The sequence below is a fragment of the Chiroxiphia lanceolata genome, chromosome 3, assembly GCF_009829145.1.
Source record: "Chiroxiphia lanceolata isolate bChiLan1 chromosome 3, bChiLan1.pri, whole genome shotgun sequence".
In the NCBI taxonomy this organism is placed as follows: domain Eukaryota; kingdom Metazoa; phylum Chordata; class Aves; order Passeriformes; family Pipridae; genus Chiroxiphia; species Chiroxiphia lanceolata.
In genome coordinates, this window is record NC_045639.1 from 26507140 (window position 1) to 26526349 (window position 19210).

The following is a 19210-nucleotide window of genomic DNA, read 5'->3' on the forward strand; positions in this document are numbered from 1 at the left end:
GCAGCTGAAGCAACTGTCACAGCTGAAGCTGATTGTCACACTTGTGCTTTGATTTGCATTTGCTGCACCTACAGTGGCTGATGTGGCCCAAAGGAAGAGTCAGCATTTGACTTAGTGCAGTCTGCTGGGGGCACAGGGGTCCATCGGCGGAACTTTGTTTTGGTTTGAGGACAGTATGGCCACAGTGTATCTTCCACCCGCTGCTGGCCCTAGGTGTGCACCAAGCATGTATTTTAACAAGCAATGCACAGCTGGTTTGTGCCTTGCTTAGAGGGCAGCTAAGCTATGAACTGGGCTGCTTCAGTGGGGGCATTCTTTTTGTTTTATCCTCTGGAGAGATTCTGGCATTATCCTCTGGGGCATTCATCTTGTCTTCCAGAGGGACTCTGGCACCTCCTTCTTAAGATTACCATGCTAGTTAAGGTAACTGCAAGATTTTTAATCTACTCAGATCAAAGAGTTCTGCTAAAGCTGCTGTTCTTGAGAGTCCATTTCTTTGTAGTTTGATTGATCCCACCATATGATCAGTACACTATGACTGCTGTGTAGATAGGAAGGGCAACAGTCATCATCACCTACATATGGGAATTAGTTTTAGAAGTAATGAGACTTTTTCATCAAATACTACTTAGGAGTTTTACTGCCTTGTGTAAAAGGTGGTCTTAAAAGAGATGGCTTGGGATGGAGAGCTCCCTGTACAAAGTGCATGTGCTACTCACGTGAGGCTTTATGTGCCAGTCGCTGCGCTCAGCTCTGCTCGTGTAGCGCTGCACTGCTGGCTTGTGTGAACAGAACTTGCTGATCAAACTGATTTATGCTGGCAGCTACTTCTGTACTACCAGGCAGCAGAGAAATTCAGTTCTTGGTCTGTATGTTTATAAGCCAATGCCACACCCAGCTTTGTGCACTTATGCCCATAAAGCAGGGATCCAGGAGCAAAGATCCTCTGGAGAAGGTGTTTGCTTTCCATATAAATAAAAATCCGACCCAAAGTTCTTCACGTGGTCATTGTGTTTATTAGCTATCTGCAGGATTTGCTATGATGTTGGAGATGGCATACTTCCTCAAGTTCTTTATTCAGAAAAGCCAGATGTCTTGCGACCTAAAATAATGAAAATATTTTATTACAAAGTAAAGTTCTTTGCACTATAAACCTTTAGGCTCTTGTGCAGCTATCCTAATCTTCTTCCTTTCCAAGACTAATGCTAAGAAATATCTTGCCCTAAAACAGAATGAAGGTCTTCCTGAAGGAATTAATTTTGGGAGTTACTGCCACAATCACCAAATTAACATTTGCTAGGATTTGTTCAAAATAACAGTAATAAAATTTGTATCCAACTGTGATAGTCTGAGACACTGATAACAATATACTGTGTTGCTTTTAACAGGCACACTTGTATAAAGTGCAAAATCTTGAAAGCTAATTGTAATAGCTTTGATAGTACAGATCATGCATTTCAAAATGTAAAGATCAAGCCCATCATATGTCTTACACATGAAGAAGATGGAAGTAAATAGTATGACAATTTTAAGCACTTAATACTCTACAGTGCAAGACTTTTCCTGCTGGAATAATGTTTTGCCCAACTTGGAACCTTTCATTCAATGCTCTCAACACATTACAGTGGGAACTGAAAACTGCTCTTTCAATAATCTGGCCCTGTCACTGTCTCTTTTCTATCTATTGAAGTATATATATTGATAAATATATATAATTATGTTATAAATTGCTGTGTTATAGATATATAAGACCAGCAGTTGCTCTTGCAGTTTTTCTTTTTTATACTTTAAACATACATTCAGTGACTGCACGACTACTGAAACTGAAGTATCAACTGAGGGGACACCTCCCTCCAACACGTCATGGACATGTACAATAAAGGGAACATACCTCACTCACTGAGTGCTCCCAAGATGAATCACAATGGCTGCCATTTGCCTGGACATCTAAGATGATATTAGGAATCCAATTTCCTGGAACAATGAAGCTAGTGATCACTTTACACTGAATGAACAAGGAAAAAGGTAAGTGGAGATGTGAGTTGTTTAGGTATAGATAATTCTGCCTTCAGTCCTGACAGAATTTCTCTTATTCCTTAAAAAATAAAAAAAAAGGATCATATAGCGGCTTTCTGAATGAATTATTTGTATTTCTATTAATTGCATATTTGAGAAATATTTATCTCTTTAGTGTGTTTGTTCTCTTTGACTCTTTTTGGAAAGATGTGGTTTTTGATTTCTGAGCAAAGACCGCAGCAGCAACTGCAGCATCTGCTGTAATTTCTCAACCATCACAGTTGTGCTGCTTGCAGATATAGGGCATAATGAAAATTAGAAAAGATAATTCAAGATCTCTTTTGATGCTGATGGTAAAAACCTCTCCCCAGATGAGACAGTACTAGAAAATGGTAAGGCTTGAATGTACCTTTGGCTGGAAAGTGTCCCAAAGCTAGTGTTAAGTTCCAGGTATAAAAGCACCTGTGCCTTGGCCTTGCTGTCATTCTGCCTTGGACTAAGACCTGCAGCTTTATCAAAGTGAGAAAAGTTGTTTTTTGTAGAGCAGCAAAAGTAAGATTTTATCCAAGCATTGCTGAGAACTGCAGTCTGGACCTGCTGGTAGCTGGACTGATGGTATGGGTTCACCTTGCACTGCCCAACAGCTGCCATATGTTGAGGCCTGAGAAAGAGCGAGCGAGCCAGTCTTTATTTTTTTGCATCTCGGAGCCTGTTGTGGAGCTAAAAATATGGGATTGTGTTGTACAAATGAATTAATTTAAGGAGGTGTCAATCTCTATGGTGTTTAATTACATGACTATTAATATTTGGTTTAACCAACTCCGTTTACCTGTAATATCCTTATCCTTACCTTTCTTACTTGTTCTGCTGGCATGATCTAGTGCAGCCTTCCTAAGTTTCTGAACGTATCGTAAAACTCCTGTTAGTGGTATCCGTTGATCATTTTCATATGCCGTGATAAAAACTGAAGGATAACACTGAGGTTAAAAACCAAAACCAGTTAAATGCTTGACAATTGGTTTTTCTCACAGAGTAACAGATTTTTTTCTTACTGTACAACGTGTTAGGATTTATCTAAAAACATGTATTACTACTTAAAAAACCTCACTTTTATCACTAACCGCAAAAAACCATTTTGGTCTGAAAAATTACTTCATAGTAGGGGATTATCTACGTGCAAGGTCATCAAAAACATCCTCCTCTCACTGGTATAAGTCTGATAATTGCAAAAAAAAAAAAAGGAGTAGTAGTCATGGAATGGTTCACCTTAGAACAATAGCTGAGCTTTATTTTTGCTATCTTTCTGCAGAGAAAGAGTTGGTTTTTTAAATAGTAAGATTTTACTTAATGAAGCTATGTAACACAGCTAACACATTATTTCAAATAAAGAAAGATTTCCCCTGAGATGACAGTGTCAAAACTATAGCTCCTTTTCCATTTTGGTGTTTGCCTCTTAGAAGGTATTAAATCAGTTGAAAATACTGCCTTCCTTCTGTGACAAAGTCTGCAAAACCCAGTAGAACAACAGAAAGCCCCCACAAAAGGAGAAGATATTTTGCATGTTGAGGTTGTTATACCATAGAGTAATCTATTACTTCCTGGGAGTCCTAAAAAGTAAGTTTTGAAATATATTGATTATTTAGGAGAAGGCATTCGGTTAATCTTAGTAGTCACTTGTGACTCCAAATATTGCTAAGATTATTACAGAAATAATTAATATTGGAGTTTTTTTAAAATTTGTTACCCACTTTTTGTTTTCTGCAAAAAGTTGTAAACCACTACACTTTATTACTGTAGTATTCCACACAGAAAGCATAGTTTTACCTGTGGCTTAATATTCTGGTATGGACAATAGCTTTTGATATACTTCATACATTTTTCATCTTCTAATGGATTTCCCCATTCTTCTTGTTCCTCAATTGTCAGTGGGAGATGAGTTTTCATCATTGTATTTAGAACATCTACAAAAGGAGCCTTAGAAGTCATGAAAAGAAAAAAAAGTTGGCAAATAGGACAGAGGACCTTGAATGCCTGAGTCAATGTGTTCTCAAACAAATGCAGAAAGTGAATTTTGAATTGGAACGTTTCCAATTCAGAAACTGGTAGAATGAAACAGAAAATACAGCTTAATGTTATAATCCATAAAAAGTCTGCAGCACCTCACCTGTAAAACCATGGCTCTGATCAGTTCTGGATCAGTGTTGCACAGGGCTCCTGCAAGAACTCCTCCAGCACTGGCAGCTGCCAGTGCTGTGTGTTTTGGCTGAGAAAACCCCAGTTCGTGCAGCAGCATGATGCAAGCCTTAAGGTCCTGGAGACCTTTGAGTTTATTATGCTGACATCCATCTTTGTGCCAGCTAAGGCCTAGCTCTCCTCCACCCCTGAAATTTAAAGAAATTCAAGTTTGAGTCTCTCTGGAAAATATTACATGGCAAAGCTTCAGATAATGAAAGAGCAGCAGCAGCCACGGAGTTGCAAAACCATAGTCTGCCTTCCTAATTAACTCTTATTTTCTCTATTTTTATCTTTACCCTCAGTTATGGCTAAAAGACACAACATGAAGACAAAAGAAATCCATGCATGATGATTGGTGAAAATACTAAACTCCATGCCCTTTTGTGCTTGTGTCCTGGAACTCACAGAGAAAGCACCACTTTAGGACACTGTCCTTGTAGGCAATAAAAAATCAGACAGTAATATTATCTTTCTACACAAGAAACTGTTAGAACATCTAAAACATTTTCAATACTTACATCACTAACACTAGCATTTATTCAAAACAGTAAAACAGTATTTCTCAGCTCCAAAGCAGACTCTCAGGATTTGAATTCTGCATAGCTTAAATTCTGAGACTGTTAGAAAGGTGGGTTTGGGTTTTTTTTCCCCCTAGTTTGTGAATTTCAAATACTACTTGAAATATTACATTTTGTAATACAGGAATATAGAATAAATTTATATTTATTTCTACACAACCACAGTTTTGGTTCTAAGCCACCTGAAGCTTCCTTTTCTGGTTTCAAGTTTAAATTAATTAACTGATTAGTCTGCCATCTTTGGATGAAGAACTCATCTTCATCTAAGACTGACTTGCATCTTAAGATACTTAATGGGGCAGGAAGAAGAATAGCACAGTGCTTGTCACTTGAGTACAGCAGATATATTTGTATGCTGAATTTGTTTTGGGCCTGGTGTTTCAAACAGTTATTAATTTGCCTTCCCTTCATTTCCTTCCCCTAAAGTGAGTCTTTTGTTGTCTTCCTTACATACTTACCTCAGTGAAAATGTGAAGAAGCCTATTGTACATGCTGGTTTTAGAAAACTGGTAGATTTGTAGCTAAACTGGAGACAGAGGATTTAGCCAATAAAAGAGCAAGAGATGTGGGTTAAATGCTTAGTTATTGCTGTAGAAGGGAAATGGCTTTCAGAAGACATAGACTGGTCACTAGCACACAATGCCCTCAGAAAGGGAGGGAGGTAACATGTTGCTGCAATTTGAACGTGTTATCAGTGTTTTTGTTGAGCAAAGATGAGACGAGGTAATGAGACTTCAAAAGATTGAAAGTTATGTACAGCCATCCTGTAGATTTAAGAAACCTAAATGCAATATGTGCTCTTGTCTTCTTTTTTGCTGAGGTAAATTTATGTTAAAAAAATCTACAAAGATGAATAATTACATATAGCTACATGAAAAAAATTTTCTCTACGTCTTCAGTTGCACATCCAGAAATACCTGTATATCCTGCAGATTAAAATCTTAATTCCATTTTATATTTGACTTACCTAACATGGCAATATGCTAATATCCAACCCTCTTCAATTAACATCAGCTTCTCTTCTTTAAAGCTCATGTTCAAATCTATGCCATAAGCTCCATAAACATGAACTAGAAGTGGTTTCCTGTGTAGCTCTTCAGAATTCATATTATGAAAAACTGTAATTGGCACCAAAGTTTCATCCTGGAAAAGGAGTATTTTTACAATAAGGGACATTGCAGAAATCTCAATGACACATGGCAATGAAAACTTCAATTATTTATTTTAAAATGTGTTTTTTTGATTACAGTAATTTTTTTTCACTTAGAATATTCAAAGCACTCTTGAAAAATAAAGCATGAGACTGAACCTCTGCTGTGTGGGCAGAGTATAAATTCATTTAAGTGCAACACCTGAGGAGTTTTTAAACTACCAAAGCACCCGAGTCTTCCTTCCCCCTTTAACACCAAGAATATATGTTATTAACAAAATAGTTTACCACTTACCACAGTACAAACTCTTTATTAACATCTCCAAATTTTTAAACTCAGGCTGTTAAAACTTTCCTTTCTTGATCTACACCGTGCAGCTGGTTGTGGGGAGCTCTTTTCAACAGAGCATCTTTTTAATTTATCATGCAGAGTACAATACCATACATCAACCAGCAATTCTAACTTACACTATACTAAGATCCTTGACTCATCGTATGCTGTTATCTCCTCTGGCATACCCAGGTTAATGGAAAAAAAAATCACGACTCTTTCTTGTTCTTCTCTATAGCACTGAAGAAAACACCCACTGTTTAGTAACTATAGCACCAACTGCTCTTTACATTTTTTAATCTCTATTCCCTGCCAAATGCACTTTCTTTAAATGGGTGGGGAGGAAGCAAAGAATAAAAGGAAAGGGAAAGGACTGAAAAAAATCTTACCTTGCTTTTAGCTAGTAAACGTGTAGTGTGACAATTCGTAATAATTGGTACCTCTTGCACAGCTTGTTCAATGAGATTATTTTCTTTAAATGAATATGCAAAACGTTTAGGGGGGTGTACTGGGGAGGACAGCTGAAAATAGCAAGTGCTGGTGGTATGTTCAGGATGAGATTCCAATTCAAATTCACAGGCCCACGTAGGTAGCTGAGAAAACATGGCATTTCAAGTGAGACCCTTACACTGCTGCTGAAAATTTTGCTTAGTGTGTCCTTCAGAGGAAAAGGCTTTGGATATTAACTATTATCTTTAGTTTGTATTAGCACAATCTGTATTTCTTTTAAATCCAGTAGTGAAAGAGTCAAAAAGTGACAGACTGGTGAACTTTTCCCCTGAGGCCATTGGATAAAGTTCAACAATGAAATAAAAAAGAAAAACAAATTCAAATTCAGTTTGAAATGGGCATTAATGCAGATTCTATTTTTTTTTAAACTGAATCAGTATTTGATTCCTCATTAGTTTTTATTTTTTAGATCCTATTTCTCACTGCATTTCCAGTTCCACTTCAACATGTTATGCAGCCAAGTCCATGTCAGCTGTTATGCTTTTACTGTGAGTTAGCTCAGTAATGCTAAGCCGCTGAAAACCCCTGCCTCTTAACTTTGTTCCTAGTGCCAGCCATTGTGAAGAACAAAACCTTTTCCTGGCACATTCACCCTCAGATACTTACTGTTATTATATTTAAGGTTTTTAACTCTGCTAAGAATGAAAGAAATCAAGATTCATTCTTTGAGAGCAGCAGGGACATAGCCAAACCCTTTGCCAGACCATTACTTACTCGGGTTAAGTTGTTAGAGACTTCCGAAATGGCAGCAAAAGTCCAAGTTCTCCCGAGTAACTGCAGACCCTTTCTGAATAAATAAACTAACATCATTTTAAAAAAATGAAGATTTTGGAGACCATACAGTGTACTTTCTTGAAAACCTTTTTCTGTTGCAGTTTTATAGAATGTGCCACTGGCAGCTTGTTGCAATAAACTTGTAAGTAGTTCAGATTGTATTTTTCAGACAAACAGATCAATTAATTATTTCATCTGAATGGTCTCCAGAAATCATGGGTTTGAATTGAGTCACTTTGGTTTTAATCCACAAGTATGTAGCAAGAACTTGAGAAGGAAAGAAATACTTTGCACCAATTGTACTGTAATGTCAACTCTTCCCATTTATTATGGCACAGTGTCCATATTTGTCTCCTGAACGTTCCTCTAATCTTTTTTCTGTTGGAGGGCCAGGCTTGTTTCCTTGCTTACACCAATGTATGTAACCAAAAATAGGCCCAGTAAAACTAAGTAGAGTGTTTAGGGAATCAAGTCCTATTTTACATAAGAAATCAGCTGTATTGTAAAGAGGCTGACTGTAGTATATTGAAGAAAGAACTGACTCATAAGAGAGCTGCTCTTTAACTTTGCTGCAGTAAGCCACCACATGAAATCCTGAAGAACAGCCACAGGTAAATACAATTACTCATAATAACAAACTTTGCTGTATTATACTTTTCAAACCACTTTTACTTTTAGAATTTATCTTTGCTTTCATTATAATGCTATGTTAAAAAAATTAAATAGTGCTGGAAAAATATGCTGCTTAAGCCAAATAAAACATACCTTTATTGACTGAACTGAGTGTGAAACAAAAGAAATCACATTTAGGTAAAGATGACCAGCATTCTTCAGGAACATAATACAGCCATCACTGAACATCTCGAAGTCTACCAGCTTTGTTTTCTTTTCCAGTGCATGAACTAACTGCCAGTTCTCCTTGCCGCTGGAAGCTACCGGTGCCTTCATCAACTATAAAAATAAAATAAACAACTTCGTATAACTAAGAGATAATAAGAGTTACAAATTAGAGGTACAGGCATAGAGGGGATCTCTTAGAGCATTTTTATTGAAAAAAACCCCTCATTTGTATCGAGGGTGTTTGCCTGACTAAAACTGGAGGGTTTTAAACTGCCTTTACTTAGGCAAAATGGAAGAACAATTCAGTGAGATTTGGAGAAGATCAAATCTCAAAGGTTAATCTACAGAAGATTTTAATGCAGTAAGTGCTTTCAGCATGGCCAGCAGAACTGTAGGTAGGTTGATTATATAGACCGAGATCACCAACTTAAATTTCAATCTAGGGGACATGACTGTTAAAGCATACTCATTGCTTGATGCTGTCAAAGGAGTTAGAATCAAACTGGCATGCTACGGGCAAGACTTCCTGTCACACTGTCACTCTTTTCAATCCATGTGGCTCTGTGTGTAATTCTCAAATTATTTCTGTAAGCTGTGAAGCACAAAATGAAAATTCAGCCTTACTATTTCTATATGATCTGCAGTAGGGATCTGAATGAATCCCGTGACTCTAATTATCAGTTAAAATTACCTTATATTCTGCAGGTTCTCCATATGTAGTAAGAATATATAACTCATCATTTCTATGCTCGATGTGGTAAATGACCCCTTTTGTTCGTGCTTGTACAAGTGCAGGTAAAGCAAAAGGATTTCTGCAGTCAACCAGCCAAACTTCTGAGGTTGTTTTGCTGTTGCTGTTGATAGTGAGAAAACGCCTGTCTTTTGTGAGATAAATGTCTACAAAGAATCTGTAGGGAATAATTAGAAAAAAAAAGAAAAAGCTTAAATTTGATTAGTATTTTAAAAACGCATGTTGTTTCAGAATCATGGGCTTCCACCTGCAAGATAAAAAAAAAACACGCCTGTAAGTAGGCTGGAGAAGTTTCAGGCCACTTGACTCCCAAACCCACTTCTGCTGCATTTATCCTGGGATTCAAAACCCTGCAATCTTGTGTGTGGAACCTGAAATCTGCAAGGAAAGCAGTTCAGTTGCTGCCCAACTGAATTCAGGTTTTTGCATCACTGGAAGCTTATTGATCTATGTAGGCTTTAAAATTCAGGCAAAATGAAGAACTTTTTATTGAGCTTGTAACCCTAATTTTTTTAAAATAGTAAATAGAGAATTAAATTAAAATTAATAAAGGACATCATGTGGGAACAGCAATAACAAAAGAGCTATTATAAAGATAAATTGATAAAATGTCTATTTTCTACTGACCTAACTTGGAAGCAAATGAGACAAAAAGTACTATTTTTAAAAAAAATGAGACAAGATGGGACAGTGTTGCAGTGATAAAGCTGGAAACTAGGAACTGGTTTTGGAAGCGTCTAAGAAACCAGGAATTATCTACTGGTTTTAAATGCCTCTAAAATTTAGAAATAGAAAACAAGGATAACCACTGGTTGCATGCTAGTATTAGAGAAGTTCAGGCTGAAATTCAGATTCAAATTTCTGTGAGTCATCCTAATTAACTGGAATGTCGCATCTTGAGACACTGCAGTTTCTTTGGCATTTTGAATCTTTAAGACTGATGTCTCTAAAAGCAAAGCTGTCGATCACAAAGATCCAGATTTCATCGAGAAATTGCAGGGTTGAGTACCGTAATCGGCATCGTACAGATCAGATACATGACTGCAATAATGATATCTCTAGAATTCAAAATTGACTGGTGAAGGAAAGGATGCTTTAGATAGCATTTTCAGTGCCTTTAATTATTTGCAGATGGAGAACTCCAATTTTTTTGGTACTATTGTTTCCTCTAATTGCACCCTCTTGACATCTTTAGGAGAACAGGCACAGAGAGGGGTCTAAAGTCTACAAGAAATCAGCTTCCTGCCTCTCTAATACCCCTGAATTTGGCAGGAATGCGGCACTGCATTCAGTAGAGATTCCAACAGTTCAGCTCTGCCGACCCTTACCTCTAAGAGAGTCAAGCTGAAATGCAGGTTACACTTCTCCCCAAGGCCTCTGACCTTGATACGACAATTTTTTTTAATCCTTGTAGCTTTTATTTTTTTAAGGAAGTCAAGAAATTTTCCACTTCTAAAAAAAAATACTTGATTGCAATAGAAGAGCTGGTGAGATGCAGAATGGAACTGCTCAGTGGCAGTACAAAAGAATGTCTTGCCATCTCTGAGGAAGAAGTTCAGCTATGAGCTGCAATAGCACATGACCCTTTAGAGTAAGTTTCTAGTAGATTTACTGTAATGACTGTGACCTTCAGAATTATGCCAACGGTTTCCCTGTGGGGAAGTGTCAGGTCAGTGGAACTTGATTTTCCAAAACTATGCATCAAATGCAGCTGGAATAAAAGGATCTTATTTACTCCATCTCAATTGCAGATTTTTTTTTCCCAGATGAAAGTATTATTGAAATTTCTTTATTGAGTATGTAACTTGAATTAAGGATAATCACAAACATTTACGGAATGCTGTATAAATCTACCACACTCTGCATGGTTGAAAAACTAGTTCTGCACTCAGTTTAGCAAAGAGCCTTCTTGTCTTCCTAAACCACTGCTTAAAGAAAGGTTATTGAGAGGGTATTCAGTCAACAATAGTTCTGTCTCTGGGAATGCTGTAATGATTTTGCTCATCCATTACCCAGAGCAAGGATTAGCCTGAACTTCTGTGTTGTTTTTTTTTTTAAAGATGTATCAGACATCAATAGCAGAGAAAACAAAATGAAATCTACTGTCTGATTTACCCTGTATGAAACTGTCACACATTCATTAAAGGACACCCTGACCTGAGAGTGACCTTGACATTTATAAACTCAATTGAACTCGTGAGGTAACAGAGGAAAGTTAAATCTCTGTTGATCACATATCAAAAGGAGAACAGAGCACATTCACAGACTGTATAAGGCACTACTGACAGTGGAACACAACTTAAAAATGCATTTTACCATTTGAAATATGATATGGAACACTTTGTTTTCTGAACCAGCTATATTATACATATAAAACACTCTAAAACATGTAAAGGACTTGTTATATTTTTAGGTAAGTATTACCTTGCATCTTGTTCTGTATAAACTAACTTAGCATGTTTCTGATAAGTGAAAGTGGTCATAAACACATTCTGGCATTTAAGGTTCTTCTGAGTTGTGTAATACAGAACATCATTTGCAGCCCATTCTGGAAAAAAAGACAGGCATATCAAATTTGGAACAGTGTATACTATTACTGAGAGAAAATGGAGATCGTGGACATTGGACTCAATGCTGAAAAAGGTGGGTTGCAGCTGACATGAACTGAGGACAGCATTTCTACATCCTGCATGGACTGGGGTAAGCTACAAAAAGCTTTTTCCCATGTTTTCTTTGAACACCACACAACAAGTATCTCATAACATATTAAAAAAAAAAAAAGGCAGAGGACAATGTTATGGGGCCCAGTAACAGGAAGCTCTTGACCCTGTGGGGGTTCTGGAGGTAACAGGAAAATAGAAGATATGTGGCTGTTTAAAACTGAACAGAGAAACAGAGGTTTACATGGAGTCAGCGAGATAATAAAGACAGCATAAGCTCTGCACTGCTGCATGTGACTGCACGCAAACCATTCAGAGAAAAGAGATGATGCATGTGCCCTGTGGGTACTGCTGAGATAAAAATTCTCCAGTTTTCTATGCCTGTATATGTATTCACCAACATTAGAGATGTACAAATACAGGAACCTTGTTGTTCTGAAGTTCAGTAATCTGACTGATCCACCCACATTACTGCTATCTCTGTTGCTCCTACAGCCACCAGAAAAACGTTTAACACTTATGGTTTAAAAAGTTATTGTATGTTGCCTTATATATAAATACTTTATATATAAATATAAGAAAACCTGAGGAAGTACCACACTGAAGCAACACAAACAATTTGCTATCTGAAAAGCAATGTGGCTCCCAAGTGCACAGGTAGCTGAGGGTTCCCTATGAAGACAAGCCTTTAGAAGGGAAATCCAAGTTCTTCTATAGCCTAGCATTTAAGAAATCAAGATGTAAATTTTCAAGAACTTCTGTTTCTCTCCCTGCTATTGCATCTCTCTCGGTACAAGCACATACTTTGCAAGTGGTCATAAGACCTAATTCCCTTCCTCATGATTGACACACCTCTGTACTTCATGATACGTCTGTACCTCACTCACACCTGACTAAATTTACAAAAGTAGTGTAATCTCTACAATTCTGATAGCCATCTTTCATACTTTTATTATCTGCCATAATCTGTCATACCTACTGTGGACCTGTTGGTCCAGATTCTTCTGGACCTAGATAGATGTTCAAATCAAGTATAGTGTAAAACATCACTGGCAAATTTGCAGGCTCAGTTTTCAACAGGCATTTTAATCTTCAGTTGTGCAAACACAACACTAAATTCTTGCTGCTCTTCATTTTTATAACTAGGAAGTTTTACCTAGATTTTAGTTTTTCGCCCTGCTCAGGCAAATTGCTTTCTGTACTATATAAATTTGATGACCTCCAAAAATATAATCCAAACTACAAGATGTGGAACACTGTATACATACTATTATACTCTTTCTGCTATATTCTTTAACATACTATAAAAAAAGAAAGATTTCCCATTTACTTCAGTTTACTTTTGCTTGTTTAACAGCAGTGTAAACCTCTGTAATCTATTCTGAAAGACTGGCTGACTTCACTGGCCTCTGAACTGTGATCCACATCCGAGATTCCAGTTGAAATTCCAGCCAATACCCAACAGTAGGTAGTACTTTCACACTTTTCCAGCAAAGCCAATTGTCTACAGCTATCAATGACTTCACTTGTAGCTGTAATAGTTTATCAACTAGAGCATTTCTCAAAAAAATCACAAACAGTTATGTCAGTAAATTTTTAAAGCAGCATATTGAATTCAATAGAAAAAATTATATGCATGACTGTTTTAACATGTATAAATGATTGCTTTTACAATGAAGGAAAACTTGTATCAAGAAAGCAGTCCCTTTCACCCACATTAGATAACTTATAATTGTGCAGTGTGAAAGAAATCATAAATAAGAAACAATTCAACAGCTTTAGGATTAAATGCTGCCTACTTTTTTTTTTAATATTTTAATATTATTTGTAGACTAAGAAAAATGTTGTGTCAAAAGCTGGTGTGATCCACAGGATATTTATAAGCAACTTACCAAAGCTAAATACACTTGGAATTACTTTTTTCACAACAGGAAAATGACCAAGTTTCATAATAACGCAGGTTGCTTCTTCAGAACTTTCACTTTTTAAGCTGATGGCCATGTATGTCTGATCTGGTGAAATTCTGATTCGTTGAATAAAGGCATCAGAAAAGCCAAGATCGTCAGTACTGAATAAAATGTCAACATTTCCTTCATCTACATTAAAAAAAAAGCAAAAAATCCTGTAACTAAGACACTGTCAAAATGAATGGTCATTGTTAATGCCTGTATTTAACAAATCTGCCTGCAATATTCACAAGCATACTACTGGAATTTATCAACACCACATATCTGTCTTGCAAGATATTTGCAAATGCGCTTCATAAAACTAAACAAAAAATTCTACAGTTCCAGAAGAAAAAAAAAGTCCTGTAGTTATTACTAAAAATATTTTAAAAGTGTAGATCCTGGCTTATAGTAAGCATATTGAATTTTACAGCTCAGATAGCAAAAGTGTGCTTGTTTTCAATAAATACAATTAGTAATTTTTTTCCACCCCCTCAGAAATACAAAAGCATGGATGCTTTTTTCTGTTTTAAAAATGTTTAATCAGGGCTATGAAAAGAAGTGACTTCTCTCTTTCCTCTCCAGCAACTCGCCTTAGTATCAATATATACTATTCTCTAACCGTCTTCACCTCCCCTTTTCAGATTCAAGATTCTAGAATTATTAATCAATCATTAAAGAATTGTATAAAAGTATTTTTAGTTATTTTGAGAAACAGAGAAACTCAGCTTTAATGCTTTAAGGTAACAAAAGAACACTAAGTGATACATGTACAACATTTTTAAGAATCCTACCGTATTAGGAAGATAAATCCCTTACCATCATCTGCTTTTGAAAGAAATATGCAGCCGTTCTCTTCAAAGTACACATTCTCTCCAAACCTCATCTGTTCAATACAAAACAAGCATGTTTCAAGTCCAACATATAGTTAGACTATTTCCTTAGAATCCCTGTATTCAGTCATTGTTCTGTACAACAGAACTGTACCATAAAAAAAATGACAGAATATAGCACATATATTTGGTACTGAATAAGGAATTGCACGCATCACAAAGGTTCTTTCAAAGTTAGGGTACTAAAGCTTCCTGTACCTGCTTTAAATTTAACAAAAGCCTCAGATCACTGCAATTCTCTTGCAACTTACAACGTCTTGTATTCTTTATGCAAAAGTCAGATGATTATTGTATCTTTACTTGCTTTTGCCTATGGAGAAATTAAGGTAAATTCACTATCATAACAGGAATAAGTTGTTCTAAACACATGCTGCTACTATCCACAATTATTAAAATATTCAAAACTTCTACCATAAAATAATCAATAAACGAGCATTTTATAGAAGAAATGGCTTCACTGCTTTTTATTTGCAGTTAACAATGGGAAATGTATTTTTTGCCACTTACCCTTGGGCTTTCTGAATTGAATGTGTACTTGTTGTGCAATTCTTCTAGTTTTTCTTTGATTCTCTTTGTCATGGGTTTGTATATTGGTGAAATGTCATTCCAGTTTTCCTGCTCTGATTTCAGAAGATTCTTGTGCAAAAGCTCTGATGTTACTACGGATGTATTTTGCTTCCTTTTGGAGGAGATTCTTGTTCCTTCCTGATAAGTAAAGAAAGACAGCAATGGCTACAAGCCAGCACACTGTACACCAATATGAATATACTGAGGCAGTATTTCCTGAGCTACAGACCCCAAACCAACTTTGCATTATTACAACAGTATGTGCCATTAAAAAGAAAAACCACAGTTGAATTATGTTTCTATTGTAATTCTTCCTGATCTTTTGAAGAGGCATTGTCAAATGTGCTTTACTTGACACATTTATTGAAGTCTTCAAAATTTAGGGTATTATTAATATATGCTCTTAATTGATTATGAGTTAATGTATTTGCTCTTTTTCTAGAACTAGGTTTTAGTTAATTTTTATGGAATTCTATTATTTTTCCTTCTTCACTGGTGTTCTTTCATAATTTTCTGTCTTTAGAGTGTAATTTCTCATTTCCTTCCCTAGACAACAATACCACTCAAACCTCTGTCCTAGTGTGTGGGAGTCCTTGTTCAGGTTCTTGCTCCACTTCTTCAAAAGTTTTAATATAAATGTTCAAAGGTGCAAAATGAAGTGGAGCAGTGAACTTATACAGATTCTGCAACAATTTTACCAGGAATAAGTTTAAGGAACTGGTTTTCCATGCTACCTCATTGCCAACAAAGCTGTCTTCTATTGTAAAAATGTTAAAAATGTGTTAAAACTGCTAGAACAATGCTAATTCCTCTTGCATGATGTGAAATCTCACTTGATCAAGTAATAAGCTTAACAACATATATTACACTACATAACACTGCACAGATCATAGACAGTAGCATTTTCTAACACTCAGTGTATGATATGAATGTGTCTAAGCCTAAAAAGCAGCCTATGCTTTATACCCCATCCTCACTTTGCATCAAGAACTGTTGGTTTGTTCCTAGTTTTTCTTCACAAATGCATGTGGATCAAAATCTGAACATTACAAGTAGACTTTGAAGGGAAAAGAAACTATTTGCTCCATTTACCAAACTCCCTATGAACATAAAGCACATCATTGAGGTGTTAAGAGTGTCTGTTATTGGTTCAGACCAATGGGTCTCTCTCACCTGGTACATCAAATTGGAAGCGCAAGGCAAAGAAATAGTGAAAGCCCTTAGAGAACCTCCGGAGCAACTGTGCAATTGGTCAGAGTAAAGAAACTGCAGGATGCTCCAGTTGTACCACCTTCTCCCCAGTCACTGGCAAGACTGTTTTAAGAAAACACTATTCCTCAAACTAAATGTAACCGAATAAAAAACTCAGAGTGGCCATAAAGAGATACTTAGGAAAGCATAAGAATGGGACAAGCCAGATTGTTTTCCTCAACAGGTATTTCCCCAGCCTTCAACAATTTTAGTTCAGGCATTTCCTGAGCTGAATGTGGTTTCTGGGTATTTAAAAACTCTCTCTCGTGTATGTATGATCTCCCCTTATACCTATTTTTCAAGCACAAGTCCTATGAGGAGAGGCTGAGGGAGCTGGGGCTGTTTAGCCTGGAGAAGAGGAGGCTCAGGGGAGACCTCATCACTCTCTACAACTCCCTGAAAGGAGGTTGTAGCCAGGTGGGGGTTGGTCTCTTCTCCCAGGCAACCAGCAGTTGGACAAAAGGGCATGGTCTTCAGCTGTGCCAGGGGAGGTTTAGGTTGGATATTAGGAAGAAATTTTTTACAGAGAGAGTAATCAGACATTGGAATGGGCTGCCCAGGGAGGTGGTTGATTCTCCATCCCTGGAGAGTTTTAAGATGAGACTGGATGTGGCATTTAGTGCCATGGTCTAGTAACCACGGCAGTAGTTCATTAAGGGTTGGACTTCATGAGCTCAGAGGTCTTTTCCAACCTAGATGATTCTATGTAAAATTTTAGCATCCACAACTCATTTTGGCAAGTTCCACTCTTTATGAATATTTTGATGATTGCCCTCCTTTTGTTTTCAACAGTTCCCATTCTGTTTATCTGGAAATATTATACACAGCTGGTGGTCACAGCGTAGGGATATATTAAAGAATTACTGTACACCTCCCTGCCTCGGGAAAAAACAGTAATCCAGAAATATCTACATAGCAGAGGATCTCAGTAACAATCAGTGTGCAAACATTTGCTTCAAAGAAAACAGGCATAGCTTCCCTTCAGGTGAAAACCATCTGTTTGTATCCTGAAACCAGTGTCATAGACCAGCATTTGTAACTGTGTTAGTGAAGTGCCAATGAATAAACTGAACCACACGTTCTCATCCATCCAGACTTCCTATATTCTTCTTGAAACATTTGTTTACATTTAAGACACAGACTTAGGAACTGTTTATGGTGACAAATAAAAGCAATTTTAGGACAACCCCACATCCATCTGAAAACATGTTTAAGATCAAATAAACCAAAACACAAATCTTTTAAAACCGTACTTATGCATTTGCATTATGCATATAAATCAGTTTCCAGGCTGTCATACTACAGTAAACTTTTATAATACATTTAGCAAAATCTGTATTAAAAATACTAGAACAGAAGACCTAAAATTATTTCAGATTGTTTTCTGACTCTGTGCATGACAAAAGTTTTGTTTGAACCAGCTCACAGTGGTTAAGTATGGTGTCATCAGTTTGGATATTTTGCCTCTACATTACCTGTCCCTGCAGTTTTCTCCTGACACTTTACCTGAACATTTCTGGAAGATACCAGGAAGATCAGTGAAAATGCAGCTTTACATCAAAGCAGCGCAGGAAAGTTTAACAATGGTACGTGTCCTTGAATGTAACTGATATCCTGGTATTTATCCCTCTGCACCAAATTCTCCGGGACAACTATGTTTCCTCAACATGTGAAAAGTATGGCTGGCTTCCTTAACAGATATGCCAAGGTGGTTGTTGTTGACATTGAGTCTATCCTTAAACAGCATACCTTGCAGGAAAAGAATCTCCATGGCAGGATGCTTCCAGATGGTGCGGTCCTGTGTGTGCATGTACATCCTGAACGGTTCAGGATGTGGCATTTTTTGGCTTTAATTTTACTACAAGGACATGTTGTTTGAAGATGGTTAATGCTAGAGTAGTACTTGACACTGAAGCTCAGCCCTTGGAGAAGATTTCGCAGTCCAACACACGACATCATAATCTTCATTTCTTGATAGCCAACCTGAAATTTCTGAAAATCCCGAACTGCAGACCATTTACACTCTGTGTGAAAAAAACGTAACATAAACTGCAGGTAAAACTTCCTCTCTCACAGAAATGATATTGATTCATTGGGTAAATCATATGAGAAGACGCGGTAAAACTTTGGCTGTCTCTTATCAACTGGTACCTGCAGTTTAACCAGCACGTTCCTGGCGGCTCAAGTTTAACTCCAGCGAAACTATGAGGAGAATGAAAAATGCAACTACACACCTTCAAACGCTGAAGAACGAAACTCTGGGAGAGTTTGGACAAGTCCAACCCCCCCCCGCTCCCCCATCATCCAACACCAAACCCACGCTCTCTCTCCAGAGGGTCCCTCAGCAGCAGGAGCTGACCCCGCCTGCGGGGGTCGAGCCCCACGTGTTCCCCCGGGGCCGGGGCCGCAGCAGCCGACGCGGCCCCGCTCACTCTAGCGCTGTCCCTCCCGCCGCGGCCTGCGCAAGGACTCGCCGTGGCGCTCCCGCTCCTCCTCCCGCTCCCGCTCCGCCGGGGCCGACCGGGATAAGATGCCAGCCGGGTGGTAGCGCTCCCGGCTGGCGCTGCCCGCAACCAAGATGGCGGCCAGGCGCTTCAGCGGCTCAGCCGCTGATGTCAGCGCGGGGGTTCGGAGCCGCGGCGGGCGGGCTGGCGCGGGCCCTAGCGCGGCTTTTTCGGGTGGCTGCAGTGCCACACACAGTCCCGTGC

At 37.8% G+C, this 19210-nt stretch overlaps 1 protein-coding gene across 1 annotated transcript; it reads right to left on the reverse strand.

Annotated features, from left to right (window-relative positions):
• Positions 1-996: 996 nt before the first annotated feature.
• PREPL (prolyl endopeptidase like) lies at positions 997-18937 on the reverse strand. The gene is given in 15 exon segments (XM_032682711.1): positions 997-1102; positions 1892-1974; positions 2867-2993; positions 3841-3990; positions 4181-4397; positions 5797-5972; positions 6700-6903; positions 8360-8545; positions 9126-9342; positions 11610-11733; positions 13738-13941; positions 14611-14677; positions 15192-15389; positions 18252-18423; positions 18425-18937. Coding segments are annotated over 15 exon segments (2301 nt in total). The 5' UTR covers positions 18520-18937; the 3' UTR covers positions 997-1021.
• Positions 18938-19210: the final 273 nt, after the last annotated feature.